This window comes from Primulina huaijiensis, chromosome 7 (genome assembly GCF_012295235.1).
Source record: "Primulina huaijiensis isolate GDHJ02 chromosome 7, ASM1229523v2, whole genome shotgun sequence".
Lineage (NCBI taxonomy): Eukaryota > Viridiplantae > Streptophyta > Magnoliopsida > Lamiales > Gesneriaceae > Primulina > Primulina huaijiensis.
The window spans coordinates 4137891-4155809 of NC_133312.1; the positions used below are offsets into that span (position 1 = coordinate 4137891).

Consider the following 17919-nt stretch of genomic DNA (forward strand, 5'->3'; position numbering starts at 1 on the left):
ATCTTTTCTGGTAGACATATTCATTCCTTAATCTATCTATCTCAGTTCCTAGATGGGACTCAAAGGAACATCGCTTGCATGGACTGAAGAAGAATACAGCTATAACTGGAAGTACTTGCGCACACGGTGTGCAAACCCCCTAGCTGTTTCCAGTAGAGAACTCCGTTTGGGGTGCAAATTCTATTTCTATTCTATCCAAATGCATTTGATTTAAATGAATATCCCGTTATATTAAAATAATGAAACACAAATTTATTAGGAGAACAAAAATCACTTCATTACAAAGTATGCATATCTTTCAAAGTATATGACTCAATTAGATAATCCTGACTACAAAGAATATGCATAGACGATTAAAAAAACTCTAGGTTACATTAAGAATCAAAGAAAGAAAACCAAACAACCCAAAAATAAAAAATAACCTGAAGTTGAAGTCTATAGTAGCCTGTCTTTACCTATCTCAATAACCTTGTCTGGAAAAAAGAATGAAAGAATAACAAGATTTCTCTACCTACAAAGAATAAACTGCAGCTCCCTATCATAGTATACCAGAGTAGAACAGAAATCGTATGTGTGAATGAGAAATAATAAAAAGACTTTTCATTTTCAACTTGGCTGAGGAAATGATGTAGAGCTTCCCACCAAGTCTGCTGCGGCTGTCCATGCTGAGACTGAGTAAAGAGGTTGATCCAACCAACTCAAAGTCAGACATGAGGCGACCCCATCTCGACCATTCTTCTCGACTCTATAACTCTTGTTCGAATACATCTTTAACAGCATTTGGCTCTGAAGTAGTTCCCTTTCACTCATTCCCATGCACCGGAAACCCCCATGCTCCATCAACTGTTGCCACTTACCAAACGTCTCGTGCCTTTCAAATCTGTCTCGTCCTTCACAAGCCACAATATTCTTGATTTCAGACCCAAACATTTCCTCTATCTTGATTCTCATTGGACTGTCTAGTGGAAGGCTCGAATCAATAGAGTCAAAAATGGCAGAATAGTATTTCATTGAATTGGATAGCCTAGAATCCAAGTTGAGTTCATTATGTGCTGCTTCTTGCTCTGCCATTATAATCGCTTCAGCTTTTGTGCTCCGGATCAAATCCAAGAAGTCCCGCAGTGTTCCTCCAGTGCTATCATATAGCACCTTATGGAACTGAAATACACAATTTATAGCCACGCTTTCTTTCTCCTTAACATGAAGCATCCATAACCGCACGTCTTCCAACCTATCAACGACTGGATGGAATTCAAAATCCAGATCCAGTGCTGCAGCAAATTCAGCAAGTCTATCACCTGTTTCAATCAGTTCTTGTTTCGACTCGCCAATACCAGTGATTCTGATGTGGCTAGGTGGATTAGCCCTTGTAGCCAAACTGTCAAACAAACCGGGCCACTGCAGCCCTTGCTTTATATCGAAATCTATTATGTGAACCCTGTCCTTCCCTTCAAAAGTTCTCAACAGAATCTCATTGGACGTGAAATGAATGAACATTGGAATTGGGCACACGTGGTTCAAAAGCCTCAATGCGGTGCCACCACTATTATCATCAGCACGATCAAACTCTCGAAGGAATGTTGCAATGTGGAAGGTTTGTGGCCACAGCCTTGCAACACGCAAAGCTAGAGCCTCGGTAAAATATGCCACGAGGCGGTGTATAGGGGAGCCGCCTATCGGAGAAGCAAGCTCCCCTAGTCTGGCAAGACAATGGTTAATCGCAGCAATATTCTTTGAGCCTATTTGTTCAACACAAGCTATTAGTAAGCTCACAAGTTCGATACATTCACGCTCCTGGTGACTATTTTTCCCATTATTCCTCGAAACGATAACCTCAGCACTTTCACTTGGATTAGGCGGACTTGAGCCGTTGCCAATTTCACTCTCCACCGGATTATCACTCAGCCTGAGAACTAAACCATGACTGTCAGATGAGGTACTTGATGATTCTGAGGCTTCCTTCTCAGGACCACATCTTGCCTCGATATTCTTGTCCCCTAGGTCCGTAATCACAACAGAATCAAACCAGGGAATATTTGACAAAGGTGGCAATGGAAGCACTGATATGTCACTAGGCATGAAACACACCTGTTCTTCATCTCGTGAGCATGATATAGGAAAAGTCACTTGAGGTGTATCGAGGCCTGCGCTGAGAGGAATGGACAGTGGAACGTTGAAACCTGGCTGAAACCAAAAACTTTCACCACCCAATTGTCTTAAGCTCAAGTTTCCTTCTTCTTCTGGCATACCATCCGACTCTCCGTTACCCCTTTTTCTCTTCATTGGACTGATAAAAATATCCTCATCGTACGATATTTCTTCCGCATACCTCTTTTTCTTTTTCAGAACCTTACCTTTCTCCCAAAACTCCACTTTCTTCTCCCTCCTGCCCTCTGTGGTTGCGGCAGGAGGAAGCTTGATACACTGCCTAAGCGAACGACCTGTAGTCTTGGCTTCAATTGGTACCTCGATTGAAAGACCAACAGGTCTAATGGGTTGGGATCGAGTGGCTTCTTTTCGCACATAAGTACAAGGCAAATCCAATCTTTGGGTGCTCATTGTAGGAAAATGGCAAGCTTGAAACTGAGCAGATGCTTCACTTCTCAATCTATGCCTTGGAGACAACAATGTAGATGAACACCCAGCCAACATGCTTCAGACGTTTACCTATTTTTTTTCCTTTTCTTCAACAAAAATAAGCTCTCCCACCCACTTCTACTCTCGCTCGCTCTCTGTGTGCACGTCTTACTTATATTTATACACTGTTCAAACTATGCAAATTTATAGTAGAATTGATAAAGGTTGCGAGCAAATAACTTTATGAGGAGAAATCAAGAGACATAGACCAATGTTTTCTATTGTGAGTGTGTGAGTTCCAAGAATGAAAAGACCAAGAAACAAAATTGGAATCCGATGTCAAAATCAATGAAATATCACAACCGAAAATAATCAATCCCTCTGTTGTATATGCTTTTCTGTGTCCTATATGAAGAATCAATCCGAGTATCCGACCACTTATATGCAGCAAAGAATCGTTAAATACACTATAAATTACAAAACAAAGAATTAATCAAACATTAACAAAATCAAGGAACACCTACCTAAAACAGATCATCGGACTCCGTAACTTTCAAAGTGAAATCATTTGGAAGAAATCTGATATGTCATCACACTACGGAATAATACTCTGCAGATGCACCTATGTTCACGATAGTAGCACAAAAACATGGGGCGTGATTGATCAAAACAAACATACATTAACTCCAACATATCCATGCTATTCTCTCAATTCAAAAACAAATCCCACCCGGTAAACCCAGATCAAGACCCCATTAAACAAGCAAGAAAATAACAAAATAATCATTATCCGTCCTAAATCTCCGTCACTTAGTCACCTATCAAGAACCCCACGACCCAAAAACCCAAAAAACAGTAAGAAGCTGAGTTTTTATTATTAAATAAGCAACTCCTTGTTGTAGCCTTGTTTCATCGTATATAATCTGATTCTACCGAGGGAAAATGATGGCTCGGTAAAAAGAGAATATGGATCTACATTTGAGATCGTGAGCGTCGGGTTAAAATCGGAGGGTGGAGAATGGAGGAGTATATGACCGTTGTTGGATCTTGTCGGTGAAATGTGACCGTTTAGTCGTACGACAAAATTATAGTTTTGTAATCAGACACGTGGTATGCACGTGCCTGAACTCTAATTTTTCATTTTCACCTGCAAATTCGACCGTTAGTTTTTTTTAAAATTTACCTCTAAAATCAGTTATTGTTGATACCTCCTTCTCAGTTCCTTCTTCCAACATTGCCTCCTTTACTTTCACTACAGGTTACTCACTACTGTTTATATCTATTCACTGTAATATAAAAAAAGGTAAGATTATTGGTCTTAAAAAGGGTTTTAAAATCGTGTTGGCCTCGACAACGAACAAGTGTCAATACACAATTCGGATACAATACTCATACTTCAAATAGTTTCTTGAAGTTTGGATTAAAATCTCAACAAAACATCAATTGTTAGCTTGAGTCATCTCCAGTGGCGGAGCCAGGAATTTGACGTTATCCGGGCTAGAATTTTAAACGCTAACATCCTTTAATATTTTAAATTGATCTACCCGGGCTAATATCAAATTTATCTAAAATTATACAAAAATTTACATATAAATTTTTTTAAAAAATTTTGGACCTCCCGAGCTACATGAGGCTGTACCTCCGCCCCTGGTCATCTCCCTTGGTTTTTTTTTTCCTAATCCAAAATTATTGTCTTCATTTTTTTCATCTGCCAAACCGAGATTTCTATGATTGGAAAACTATGGGATCATATGTTGAGATGCAGTGCTTCGAGTGGATGTTCTGACTTTTACTAAATTGAATTTTACATTCACGTCCTCTATATTTAATTTATTTGACATTTATTTATCTTATGTTTTATTATAAGGAAAAAGTAGACTCCATTTTATTAAAAAAAAATGTTGTTTATGATATTAGATAACATTGTGATTAAAAAATTTGTCCTAGTTATCATCTTATTTGTATATTTGACATTTCTTGTTATATTTACAAGTAGATAGATAGATGTATGTCTCAAAATCCCCTACTTGAAAATATCCAATATTTGCTAATCTTTATACCTTATAAATTGTATTCTATTTAAAGAAATTTTTTATTTTTGAAAAGAGGGCATTAATTGTTCCACACGATTTATATGGCACATAAAATTATAATGGGAGCCAAATAATTCCAATATTAAAATATATAACTATTTTATCACTCCAAATTGTTGGTTCCTACTTTCAAAATTATCTTTAAAAAAAAAGGAAAAAGAAAAAGAAAAAAGTAACTTTTCAAAATTGAAATTGAATTTCGGGTAATAGACAGAAATAGGCATGAACTTAGAAACATTTGTAAGAAGAGTAGGTCTCTTGTGAGATGGTCTCACGAATCTTTATCTGTGAGACGAGTCAACCCTACCGATATTCACAATAAAAAGTAATACTCTTAGCATAAAAAGTAATAATTTTTCATGGATGATCCAAATAAGATATCCGTCTCACAAAATACGATCCATGAAACCGTCTCACACAAGTTTTTCCCTTATAAGAATGAACTACATTAAGAAAATATTTTGGGACATAATTTAGAAGAGAAAATTCATGAACGGTCATAAATAATTTGTAGGTTTATCATGTCATGAGACAAAATCAAGCTATATTATGATGTATTAAACTAGCGAATATGAACAGTCGTGATGTCACGTCAAAATTTTCTAATGTAACCTCGTTATTTTTTGTGTTATATCAACACTCTGATGAGGAAAAAAAAGTAAAATCGCAAAAAAAAAAGGGTCTAAATTAGTGGATAGTAAGTTGACAAAATGTTTGTTAAAATGGTTATTTCTCACCCGTGAGTTTTAAGAAAGTTGTAATTTTTCATCCTGGATAACACTGGCCTAAAAGAGGTTTGAGCTCAAAGATTTAACTGATAGATGAAACCAATCAACACGAACAAGAAGTATGGTAAATATATTTATCCATCTGTATTTTAATATTTAAATATAAGTAGAAGCAGAAATCCAAAAGACAAAAATTATGCTTCTAAAAAAACATTTTTTAAGTATATTTTTTAAAACAACTTTTATAATCAAATAATATATTTTTGATTTTTTTAAAAAAGTATTTTTTTTCTATCGATTTTTCCAACCAAACACACTCTTAATTTCTTGAAATATATTTTGGAGTTCGAGGCACGAAAATTCAGGAACGGAGCTATAAAATTTAATTAGGGGATGGACATAATTTTTTTTAAAAAAATTATCAATTATAAAAAAATTAAATCTATATGTAATAATTAAAATGTAAGCACAAAACAACAACTACAATTATAATTGCACATATATTATTATAAGAAATATTTTTCATGCAGTACGATAAAAAAATACTTTTATAATAAATTACCTAGAAACAGGATAACAAGATATAAAACCAAAGTTTACAATGCATCCATCCATCGTCCAGAAATTATTTCGCAACGATCAAATTTGCAAAACATGAAGAAAAATAATATTTTAGTCACAGTAATCCGATCGGTAATATAAAAATCAAAGTGACAGATACATATGTAAAACCGTAATTTATCAAATATTTTACATGTTAAACCATTTTAAGTTGCACAAAAACTCATGTGAGATGGTCTCACGAGTCAATTTTGTGAAAAGAATATTCTATATGAGTCGGTCACCCACGAAAAAATATTACTTTTTATGTCAAATATATTATTTTTTATTGTAAATATGGAATGATTGATCCATCTCACGAATAAAAATCTGTGAGACCGATCATCTTATGAAAGACCTATCTTTTAAGTTGAACTTGACAACACGAATTCAAAAATAAAGGTAGGAATATCTAAATAGTTAGGTTATCATTTCTCATTTATTGCTATTTTTTAAATATTATTAAAATTAAAAATTATTGTTGAGTGTAACAAAAAATAAAGCAATCAAATGAATTTAAAATTATATATTACTCTTTTTTATTATCGAGCATCTGTTTACTTATATTTTTAATTTTCATGCAAGAACATACACCGTTCGCGCTAGGGCTGGGATCGGGTAGGGACCCGTCCCGTAACCCCCAAACCCGATCCCCGTCCCGATAAGAATTGGGAATAAAAAAAGATTTCCGATCCCGTACCCGACAAATATCGGGACCCGAATGTTCGGGATTGGGTCGGGAAGGGAGACAAAATCCCGATAAATATTTTTTAATTCACCTAATCAATAATAAAAGAAAAAGATGAGTTGTCTATAAATGTATTCATAATTTTTAGTGCATTAAAAAACAAATATTTGAACAATTAACAGTCTTTATTGTGTGCAAGTTGTTCAGCTAGCAGTCTTTAGAAAACTTTGATACTTGAGGATAAGATAGACGCGAATGAAATGTTCAGGTTTAAGGCCTCCACACAAAGGCACATTTTGCAAGTACAGAATAATCCTTGGAGATTGAATTGATTTTAATATATCGAATGCTAACAAGGTTAACATAGAACATAGTTTTTATACTAGTTTATTAAGTTATAGAAATCTTCATTTAATCAACTTTCAATCTGCACATATCTGATATCCCTCAGAGAGCCCTAGTAACTCAACACTCACTTCATATAAAACAAGTACAATTAATCTGCTATCATAAATATGAAATTTCAACACTAAACAATATCCAACAAGTTTAGCCAAAATAGAATCGAATATAAGAGAAAATTACATCTAAATAAAAACACTAAATGACCACATATACAAAATCGAGCAATTAAATATAACCATATATCGAATAGTTAATACACGCTTCAAATAAAACCTGGGTTGTTTGAAATCCCAACAAAACCAACCAGATACCAAGGAAAATCGAGGCTGAAAGTGAAGGAAGTAATTGGAAGGAACTGTAAGCAGCGAGAGGGGAGAACCGTAGATTAGGATTTAGGGTTATGGGGTGGGTTTTGGACTTATATGTCTATATATTAGATTTTTAAAGTTGTTAGATTAAATTTAAAAAATATATTTTAATTTAGTAAATAAAATTAGTATTTTAGTCTATTTTTCAAATAAAATTAAATCTTTAAATTTATTAATATATTCGGGTCGGGTCGGGTCGGGAATCCCGTCGGGTATATCTTATATTCCCGATCCCTCTCCCGATTCTGAGCGGGTCGGGAACTCGGGTCGGGAAAATTTCGGGTTTGGGAAAATTTCGGGTCGGGAACAGGTCGGAAGTCGAGAAAGGTAGGGAATTTTCTGATTTTTACCCGCCCTAGTTCGCGCACAGCCACAAAATGTTTTTGTGGTTGTAATCTTGTAACGTTATTTTATTTATTTCCAAGAAAATTTATCATTTTATTTATTTTTTCAAAATTCCATCACCCAAGAATACAAAAGAGGAATACAAGTGCTGTGTGCCTCGAGAGTCTTTCATCTTTAGGCCATTTTTCGGACTTTCGTCAATGTTCGAGGGGTCGAAGAAGCCATTGGCGCAGCTCTCATGGCTTCAGTTGTTAAAACTTTTGGGATATCTAATCATTTCACTTTGAATTTAGGGAAACCATTTTGTACTAGATTTCATGTACAGTGTGTAGGCAGCCGCGATTCATCTGTTGTATCTTATGACTCTGTTAAAGTAAATGGGGTGCCTTCTGCAGTGGAGAAGGGAAATAAAATGGATTCGGTTGATTTTGAGAACGAGAAGGGAAGTTCAACTGTTGAGGAGCTAAAAAATGAGAATGATTTTGAAGAGGAAAAGCTAGAGGCTTTGTGGGATGATGGATATGGAACTCAAACCGTGAAGGATTATTTTGATCATGCGAAAGAAATAATTAGGCCTGATGGTGGGCCACCTCGGTGGTTTACTCCAATTTCATGCGGCCCTCATTTAAGAAATTCACCTGTACTTCTGTTCTTACCCGGTAAACAATTGATGCTTAGTCCCACAACCAAGAAAGGCCATGCCAGGGTGAATCCAGCCATGGACATATGCATTCTTAGATATATTTTCGAAATATGCAAGTTTCCCTTCCCAAAGGATATTCAATTATCCACATCATCCAGAATCCTGGATCCCCAATGCCTGTAGGGGGTGATGCGACAGGTTCTGGGGGTGATTACCCCGTTCAGATGTTCCTTGGCCCGCCAAATATTTATCATTTCTTAATTCTGTTTGATTAATGAGTTCCTGTATGATGATTGCTAGTGCTTTAATCGGAAAGGTGTATGCTTATAGTTTGCTTGCTGATGCAGGAATGGATGGACTTGGTCTCGGTCTCACTCTGCATCACAAGTCTCTTGGAAAGTAAGTCATCAATAGAGTTGATATGAACATGAACTATGTTATACTTGTCTTTCGTGCGTGTGCGGTACTGTCCATGAATTGTAGAAAAGTTAATAGTTTTGCCGTATGTATTAAGATATGAAATGGACGCCCCCGATTCTCTCGATTCTTTGAACCAAACAGTACGTACACGTTCTTGTGCAGAAATCAAAACGAGTAATCAGAAGGCTTTAGTTGATCTGCATGGATTAAGATTCTATTTATGTGCCTAAACTGTATGATGATGCTAGACACCTGTCTGACAATCTTGCTGCTTAATTTGTTGTATTGTGTTTCATGGTCAATTAGAATGTGACGTTTTTCTTGGTCCCAGGGTATTTGATGTTCGTTGCATGCATATCCCAGTCCATGACCGTACGCCATTTGTAGGTCGTAACTTCTTACTGCTTTACTTTTACTGTGTGGTATTTACATGTGTTTCAATGACATTGAGAATTCATGCTTATTTTTAAAGCATAGATTTTACATTGCTTTATACGAATGATAGTTTTATTCTTTAAATTTCCAGAGTTGGTGGAATGGGTTGGAGACTGTGTGAGGGCCGAACACAACTTATCCCCCAAAAAACCTATTTATCTAGTTGGAGATTCTTTTGGTGGGTGCTTGGCTCTCGCAGTGGCAGCACGTTATCCTAAAATTGACCTCTTAGTCGTGTTAGCTAATCCAGGTAAGTTTACAACACATGCAATACAGTTGTTCTTAGTTTCTTACATGAGCTGAATGGCTTTACTGATAATTCAATTTTTCAGCAACTTCATTTGGCAGGTCACAACTGCAGCCTTTCTTTCCACTGTTGGAAGCTTTACCTAATGAACTGCATATTACAGTTCCTTATCTCCTAAGCTTTGTTATGGGTATGTACACACTGCTTTCATAGTTAGTTAGTTTGTTCGATCTCAAAAGATTATATTTGTTTAACACATGAAATCTGTGAATAGCTTTAAACATTGAGATATCCATTTCACGAATCAGTCTCAGGCATTGAAATGAAATTAGGGGTGGCCTTTGAGCACGACTACTCTAGTACTACTCTATACATTTGTTATCCACACATCTTTATTTTTTCTCTCCTAGTATGCTCACAAATAAGAAATAATGATGTATTTAACTTTTTTACTGTCGTGTACGGTCAGGTTCCACTCCTAGCGGTAATTTTAACAATTATTACTTATTTGAGCATTTTCGATGCCGGTAACAAGTTTGTATCAATTTTCTTGTGCTTTTATATAATTACAAGTTCAAGGATATTTAAGGAAATGGTGCTGGGAGTTCATTTCATTTATATTAGCTCCTAAGGTTCAAAGTTGATGCCAAAATAAAAAATAAGTAATTGTCCTGGTTTGTGATTTTAGTCAGAACCAAAATCAGCCACTGTAATGCTTGACTTGTTTTACTGTCTTTGCGTTTCTAAGTTTCTGCTGTGCTGCAACTTAACGTTCAATCTTGCCTTTACATATTGTCTTTGGAGATCGTTGCTTTACCTATTCTTTTACCCATTAATTTTGGTTATTTGTTGTTACTGTTGTCGAGCCTTCTGAGTAACTTGTTCAGAAAATTATTTTATGTTCACTCCAGGTGATCCAGTGAAGATGGCTGCAGTAAACATTAACACGATGCTATCTCCGACACAATATTTTGAACAACTTGCTGGCAACCTTACTGTACTGCTACCGCTCCTTTCTGTAAGTACATTTTTGCATTGCTTACATTTATTGTCTTTGATTTTTTTTTCGCAGTCAAATGGGTTTTTTATCCTCCTGTTACTGGTATAAAAAAAAGGAAACGAATTTGTGACATGGACTAGTTAAAAAATAAAAACCTGGAACAAAATTAATACATGTTACATATCTTTATGTATCTTTCAATGTTAAACAATTTTGTGGGGATGAAACTATGCATGATCAATCTTTGTGAAATAATGATTTTTCTATTCAAATTTGAATATGCACAGGGCTTGGCGAATATCATACCTAAAGCAACTCTAATTTGGAAATTGAAGCTGCTCAAAACTGCTGCTGCTTACACCATTTCTCGTCTTCATGCCATTAGAGCTGAAGTACTTGTTATCGCTAGGTTTATTCTCTACCTTTGATTCATTCAGAATATTGTGCTATGTTGACTTTGTTGATGTATAAAGTTAAAAGGATTCAAGCAAAAGTCACTCCTATCTTCGTTTTACCATTTCATCACTCTGCTCTTGATGCGTGAGTCAAGCTGCAAAGCCATGATTTAAATTTGTGATTGTGATGATGCATTTGGATCTCAGTGGCAAAGATAATATGCTTCCCAGTGAAGACGAAGCTCGGAGGCTTTTGAGATCAATACAAAATTGCAAAATAAAATACTTCAAAGACAACGGGCATACCATATTATTGGTAGGTGAGAATTTCACCCCAGTTTCTTTCAGAAATGCATACGAGTTCTGTAATCTCCGACAATACATTTGCTTTAAGAAATGTAGATAGTACATTTTCTTATGAAAAATGATTAATTTTATATGCTTAGCCAATAGATGCTTTTTGATATACCTAGGACATGGATTCTGTATTAATCAATGGATCATGAGATGTTGTTCCGACTAGCAATGGCTTCCACTTTCATTATTTCATTCTTTCCATCTCCCTCTCCTTCGTTCTCAGTTACTCATTCAATGAAACTCAATTCTTCTATTTAAGTCCTATCTAGAAAAGTTCAAGGAAAGGGTGGGCTATTGAAAAAGAATCGACTCCATATCACAATGCTAGCAGATGGAAAAGCCTACTTTTATTTTCTCTAGCACTCCTTATAGTGATGGAGTTTTAGGGTAGCCACAGGTAGTAGGAACTAATTTGAGGTAAAGACACTCACCATGGGGGCACTAGAAATGTTAGTGTGGTTCAAGAACTTCTGAAATACCTTATAACTCTTCCTAAAATTATGGAGTTTAAAGGAAGCGTTTTCCAAATCAATACTACCTAAAATTTCAAATGAGATATAGTATCTACCTTTTTTTAAGGCAGAAACTTGATTAACTGCAAGAAAGTACATCGCATGTGAAAAATTCTGTGAAGTTGAATTTGTTGATTTAAAATTTGCTGAAAAGTGCTTCATATCATCCTGTTCGTACTATTACTTGGCTGTTTTTAATCAGAATATGTTCGTAAAGTATATTTTGTTTTTTGTGCTTTTAAATCATCCCAGAGATTTATTTTATGCAAACCACTTGTCAAAATCCTTTGATCAAATGGTTGGATTCAGCAACACTTGCTGTGATATGGTTATTTTACAACTGTGTATTCCACAGTGGTATTGATCCATTGCAATTTATATTGATGCAGGAAGATGGCATTAATTTATTGACAATTATCAAAGCTACTTGCACCTACCGTCGATCACGAAAACATGACTATGTGATGGATTTTCTGCCTCCCAGTATGTCTGAGTTTAAGCAAACAGTTGTGGAAAATAGGTCATTGGACACAGGTCCTTGCCCTTTAGAGTTTTCTTGATATTTAATTCGGTCTAGTTCTTGGATATTGAAACAAATTCCCAATCAAATGACATTCGAGTTTCATACTTCATTTGTTTTTTAGATGTTTTCTAGAAGCTAATATCAAGCGTTATTCAATACAGATGGCTACGTAATTATACTGGCCCTGTAATATTATCAACCATGGAAGATGGAAAGATAGTGAGAGGACTATCTGGAGTTCCAGATGAAGGTCCAGTCTTGTTAGTTGGTTATCACATGCTTATGGGGCTAGAAGTTATCCCATTAGTCGAAGAGTTTCTCCGGGCAAAAAAGATAATGGTTCGTGGGATAGCACATCCATCATTGTTTTCGCATCTTATGGAAGGTGAAAACAAGGAATTTTCTTTCACCGACCATCTTAGAATATATGGTGCACTGCCTGTAAGTCCAAGCAGCCTTTTCAAGTTGTTCTCGACAAAATCTCATGTGCTACTTTATCCTGGTGGTGCTCGTGAGTTTCTACACCGTAAGGTTTGCCATTTTTTTCTTTTTAAACCAACTGCCTTTTTCTTTCCTTTCTTGTGAGAAACGGGATCGTAATTTGATGTATTTGGGCCTTTAATTTATACAGGGTGAAGAGTATAAATTGTTTTGGCCTGACCAGCCCGAGTTTGTTAGGATGGCTGCAAGATTTGGAGCCACAATTGTACCTTTTGGAGTAGTTGGAGAAGAAGACATAGCAGAGGTAATGTTTTATTCATAAGATTAGCCAAACTTGGTTTACGATGAACTGATTCCATTATTTCTTGCCTTATACTATTCCTGCATCAAATTTTCACTTTTTGGCAATGGATAGAATTTGAGTGGAACGACATACAATGGTTTTGGTGTGTTCATCTTTATCACTCGAGGCATCTCTAACCAACTACAAGTAGATGTTAATAGTTGGCTCAAAGGAAAGGAGTAGGAGTCGGCATTAAGTGGTTTGAAGTTATTAAGCATGATTTAAATGATTTTGTGACTTATTGAGGGGTTAAACTTAAACAGAGCACAGCAGAGAAGATGCAGTGGAGGAGATCTGGCCCCAAAATTATTATCGATCCATTTTCTTCTACCCTTCTTTGGAAACTTTTGAATTATCCAAAGTTATTGTGCTTTTGATGATAAGCTCCATGTCTCGAAATCAAGATGCAACTCCTGATGTTTCTTGATGCCCTTACATTCTAAATTCTTCAAACTGGCAGCTAGTGTTGGACTATGATGACTTGATGAAGATCCCTTTCTTGAGTGACCGAATAAGAAGAGATAACGAAAGATACAAATCATTTAATGTGAGGTAACATACGTATACTAGACACTTCTTACATCACAATACATGCTCAAAGCTTTTTGATACACCTGACAGGGCTGGAATGAACGGTGAGGTTGCAAATCAAGATTTATATTTTCCTGGACTTCTTCCAAAAGTTCCAGGACGATTGTACTACTTGTTTGGGAAGCCTATCCATACAAAGGGAAGGAAAGACATGTTGAAGGACAAAGAAAGAGCCAGAGAACTGTACTTGCAGATAAAATCTGAAATCGAAGCGAACATAACATATCTGCTAGAAAAAAGAAAGGAAGATCCTTACAGGGGTATATTCGACAGGACCATGTACCGAGCACTGTATGCATATATGGATCAGGTTCCATCTTTTGAGCCATGAATGGAACATTAACTATTAGTTCTTTTTTAAATACTAGCAAGTAACACGTGCGTTGCACGTGGTGAATAAACGTTGTAAAGAGTAAGTGAATATAAAACACTTATATTAAATGAAATCGAAAGAACCATTTTCTATTGAAAATTCATAATATAAAAAAGCATTATCGAATTTTTTCTTATTTAATTTTCAGTTTTTGGGTCATCTCTGTATGACTGTTTTGTCAAAGTTTCCTCATCATTTTACTGAAATCATCTATTTTTTCATTATCTTGAATTTTTATGGTTTCTTCTTTGAAACATGATGAATTTTGTTTCTTTTTCTGTGGTTTTGTCATTTCCTTAGTGTTTGTTGTCTTCTTATCTTCATGTTGTACTTGTTTTGCTCTTTCTTTTACGTTCGTTCTTTTCTTATCTTCATTTTGTATTTCATTGATGTTTCAGTTCTTTGTTTTCTTATCAGTATTTCTCTTGAGTTGTGGTTTCTCAAATCCATCTACAATTATTGTTGTTATTCCATTTTTAGTCGAGATAGACTTGTCTAATTAGAAAAGAGAATTATGATCTTATTTTCTTGGTTGATCAAGTATTGTTAAATGCTCCAAATTACTTTTTTTTATGCAATATAAAATTTGTAGTTATTGGCAATATGTATTGGATTATTATAATATTATTCAAATAAATATTTTAATTCACCTTAGTATGCACGTCAATTATTTTTTGATAGAGAAATCAATAAATGTTTCAGTAACCTCTTCGAACAACGTCACTCTAGCTATTTCATTTTCATCTTGAACCAGCATTATTATCTGGTGCTTGGAAAATTAATTGTGAGAAAGTATACAAAATAATTAAATATTTTTAAGCATGTAAAGTTAATTATAGTTACATTATATTGGGACGATCTCGATATTCAGCTTCACAAAGTGTTGAACAAAACTACTTCCCTCCGGTGAATAGCAATGTCATCTTGTTTTTGAAAATTATTTAATGATCGAATCTTCTTGATGATGTCAATGATATATGTGCATAATTATATTATTCGATTAAAAAAATATACGTAAAAATCAAAATAAATAAAATGGAAACATGCTTTGGTCATTAGTGTAATTTGAATTACTTTCTAAATGATCAAATTCTCTGAAGCGAAAATTAAGTTTGCCTAAATTTGGCTTCTTGCAACTCGGTGACTAAAGTTTCTTTTCACATTATCAACTCAATATTCGAGTTTATCTTTGGATAACAAGAATTTATTTAATTTCCTTAACGATTGAATTTCATATAAAATAACTTTTGTTACACTTTAAAAGCTACTCAAATTGTTGAATAACATTTGAAAAAATCAAGCCATGTACCATAGTTTCTTGCAATACCATATTTATATTGTTAGTACATAACCGGAGGTCCGAAAATAATGCTATTATTTGTTTTAAAGAAATATGGCATTTAAAAAGTAGTGACTTGTACATTTATGAAAGTTAACTTTCGAATAGTTTTTGAGTTACGTCTTGTTGAAATTTGATATCTTTGTCGAATAATAAATACTTTGACTACTATATTTTTTTGATCAAGTTGGAACATATCAATCAGCATCACATCAAGATTTTTCATTATTAGTATGTCTTTATTACGGACGTGTAAAACTTTTCTTTGGCTAGTGAAGTGGGTGCATGGTCTGTCGTATATGATTGAATCTTATTTAAAATTGTTAATAACCATCGTGACAAATAATATTAAATATTGGCTTTGAAGTAATTTTCATTTATTTTGTTAGTACATAACTGGTGGTCCGAAAATAATGCTATTATTTGTTTTAAAGAAATATATCATTTAAAAAGTAGTCACTTGTACATTTATGAAAGTTAACTTTCGAATAGTTTTTGAGTTACGTCTTGTTGAAATTTGATATCTTTGTCGAATAATAAATACTTTGATTACTATATTTTTTTGATCAAGTTGGAACATATCAATCAGCATCACATCAAAATTTTTCATTATTAGTATGTCTTTATTACGGACGTGTAAAACATTTTTTTGGCTAGTGAAGTGGGTGCATGGTCTGCCGTATATGATTGAATCTTATTTAAAATTGTTAATAACCATCGTGACAAATGATATTAAATATTGGCTTTGAAGTAATTTCCATTTATTTCATTAATATTAGCTATTTTTCTTTTTAGCTACCCTAATTATTATCTTCGTTAGACTAATTATGCTATATATAATTAAATATATAATGGTTATTTATTAATTATACGTTACGAAACTTATGATATTGAATATGTTTTGATTTTTTATGAATATTTGAATATAGTGAAATATTTATAATAATCTATTTAGCACCGGACATATTTATATGTGTTAAATTAAAGCACTTGGTGTAATCATGAAGATGAAAAACGATTTTATCTGTTAAATTTCGTTGTTGTTAATTTTTAAAATAATAATTCTATTAAATTGATTTTTTTAAAGTGAGTGGTTAAATTATTTCTGAAAATAATCAAGTATACATTTGTTTGGAGATTATATTAATAGATTATCTTCGTTAGACTAATTATGTGATATATAATTTGATATATAATGGTTGTTTATTAATTACACGTTACAAAACTTATGATAATTGAATATGTTTTGATTTGTTTATGAATATTTGAATATAGTGAAATATTTATAATAATCTATTTTGCACTGGGCATATTTATATGTGTTAAATTAAAGCACTTAGTGTAATCATGAAGATGAAAAACCATTTTATCTGTTAAATTTCGTTGTTGTTAATTTTTAAAATTTAAAATAATAATACTATTAAATTGATTTTTTAAAGTGAGTGGTTAAATTATTCCAGAAAATAATCATGTATACATTTGTTTGGAGATTATATATTCTTGAATTAGCATTAATAATTAATTAATTCTATTAATTAATGAAAGACTTAAAAGTCAATTCACAATTCAAAAAAGATTGGCTCTTTTATATAGGTAATAGATTAATTACAGTGGCACCTTGAGAGTGAGTCCAGTGATATGTGGAACCTCTTATTGCCATGATCCTCGTGCTTGGAGCCCATCAAATGCAACTGCAAATTCAAGATTGTTCAGGGGATAATTTGTATATTTGTAAAAAAAAACTTCTATTTTAAAAAAATTAAACACTAATTTTAAAGATTTTTAGCAAAGGAGGCTGGCTACTCACCCTTGCCATTCTCATTGATGCGTCTTTGATGTAGTATGAAAGTGATTTCAAAGCATCCACTTCTTAGAGTAGGTCTTATGTGGTTTTACGAATATATATCTGTTTTATCTTACAATCTATATACGCAATGAAAAGTGATATTTTTTATATTAAAAAAAATATTTTTTCATGAGTTAGATTTGATAAATGAGTTAAAAAAAATATTTTTTCATGAGTTAGGTATATCATTATTTCAAGAAATTCAAATGTCAGATTTTAAATTCGAAATTTTAAAAAATCACTTTGCGAAGATAAATGACCACTGTATGAGGATTTTGAAGCCATGTTTGATGATGAAGGCAATTGAACTTCTTTCGGTTTAGCATTTTTCTTTTTCGATTATGCGTCATCCCCAAGTTGTTGCACATGTTTTGTTTGATCTATTGAAACAGCTACGCAACCAGCAATTCCAAATCCCTTAGTACATATGTTACACGACCAAGTAACATTTCTTCCACAAGTTCTTTTTTCAATATTCGTTACAAATTTCTACAAATGAGAATAATCATTTACATCCTCTTGCTCTTTTTGAAAATTTCTATTGCAAATAGGTTGTTTGAAGTTATGACAAGCAAGAAACATAAAGTCAGCCATAGAATACACTGTGTCATTCAAATTCATCAAACATCATTCAATATAAATAATCAAAA

General features: G+C 33.8%; 2 protein-coding genes across 4 annotated transcripts; one reads left to right on the plus strand and one right to left on the minus strand.

Annotated features, from left to right (window-relative positions):
- Nucleotides 1–257: 257 nt before the first annotated feature.
- LOC140981753 (scarecrow-like protein 28) lies at nt 258–3560 on the minus strand. Its single transcript, XM_073448178.1, has one exon. The coding sequence runs from the start codon at nt 2650–2652 to the stop codon at nt 607–609; it is 2046 nt and encodes a 681-aa protein (XP_073304279.1). The 5' UTR covers nt 2653–3560; the 3' UTR covers nt 258–606.
- A 4348-nt stretch (nt 3561–7908) lies between these two features.
- LOC140980941 (phytyl ester synthase 1, chloroplastic-like) lies at nt 7909–17273 on the plus strand. Of its 3 annotated transcripts, none has more exons than XM_073447071.1 (14): nt 7909–8463; nt 8795–8846; nt 9199–9254; nt 9394–9552; nt 9635–9739; nt 10461–10546; nt 10837–10958; nt 11152–11260; nt 12203–12333; nt 12498–12867; nt 12968–13081; nt 13581–13672; nt 13742–14074; nt 17024–17273. In XM_073447071.1, exons 1-13 carry the CDS (start codon nt 8043–8045, stop codon nt 14040–14042), a joined length of 2118 nt encoding a protein of 705 aa, XP_073303172.1. In that variant the 5' UTR covers nt 7909–8042; the 3' UTR covers nt 14043–14074; nt 17024–17273. The 3 variants fall into 3 exon arrangements, with proteins under 3 accessions (XP_073303172.1, XP_073303173.1, XP_073303171.1); XM_073447070.1 differs by having other exon boundaries at nt 7911–8463; nt 10461–10567; nt 17024–17271; XM_073447072.1 differs by lacking the exon at nt 17024–17273 and having other exon boundaries at nt 10461–10567; nt 13581–13667; nt 13742–13994.
- Nucleotides 17274–17919: the final 646 nt, after the last annotated feature.

Coding starts and splice junctions, on each gene's coding strand:
- LOC140981753 (XM_073448178.1), bottom strand. CDS start 2,652: ATGTTGGCTGGGTGTTCATCTACATTGTTGTCTCCAAGGCATAGATTG.
- LOC140980941 (XM_073447070.1), top strand. CDS start 8,043: ATGGCTTCAGTTGTTAAAACTTTTGGGATATCTAATCATTTCACTTTG. Junction 8,464..8,794: donor TGTACTTCTGTTCTTACCCG/GTAAACAATTGA, acceptor TTGCTGATGCAG/GAATGGATGGACTTGGTCTC. Junction 11,261..12,202: donor ACGGGCATACCATATTATTG/GTAGGTGAGAAT, acceptor ATATTGATGCAG/GAAGATGGCATTAATTTATT.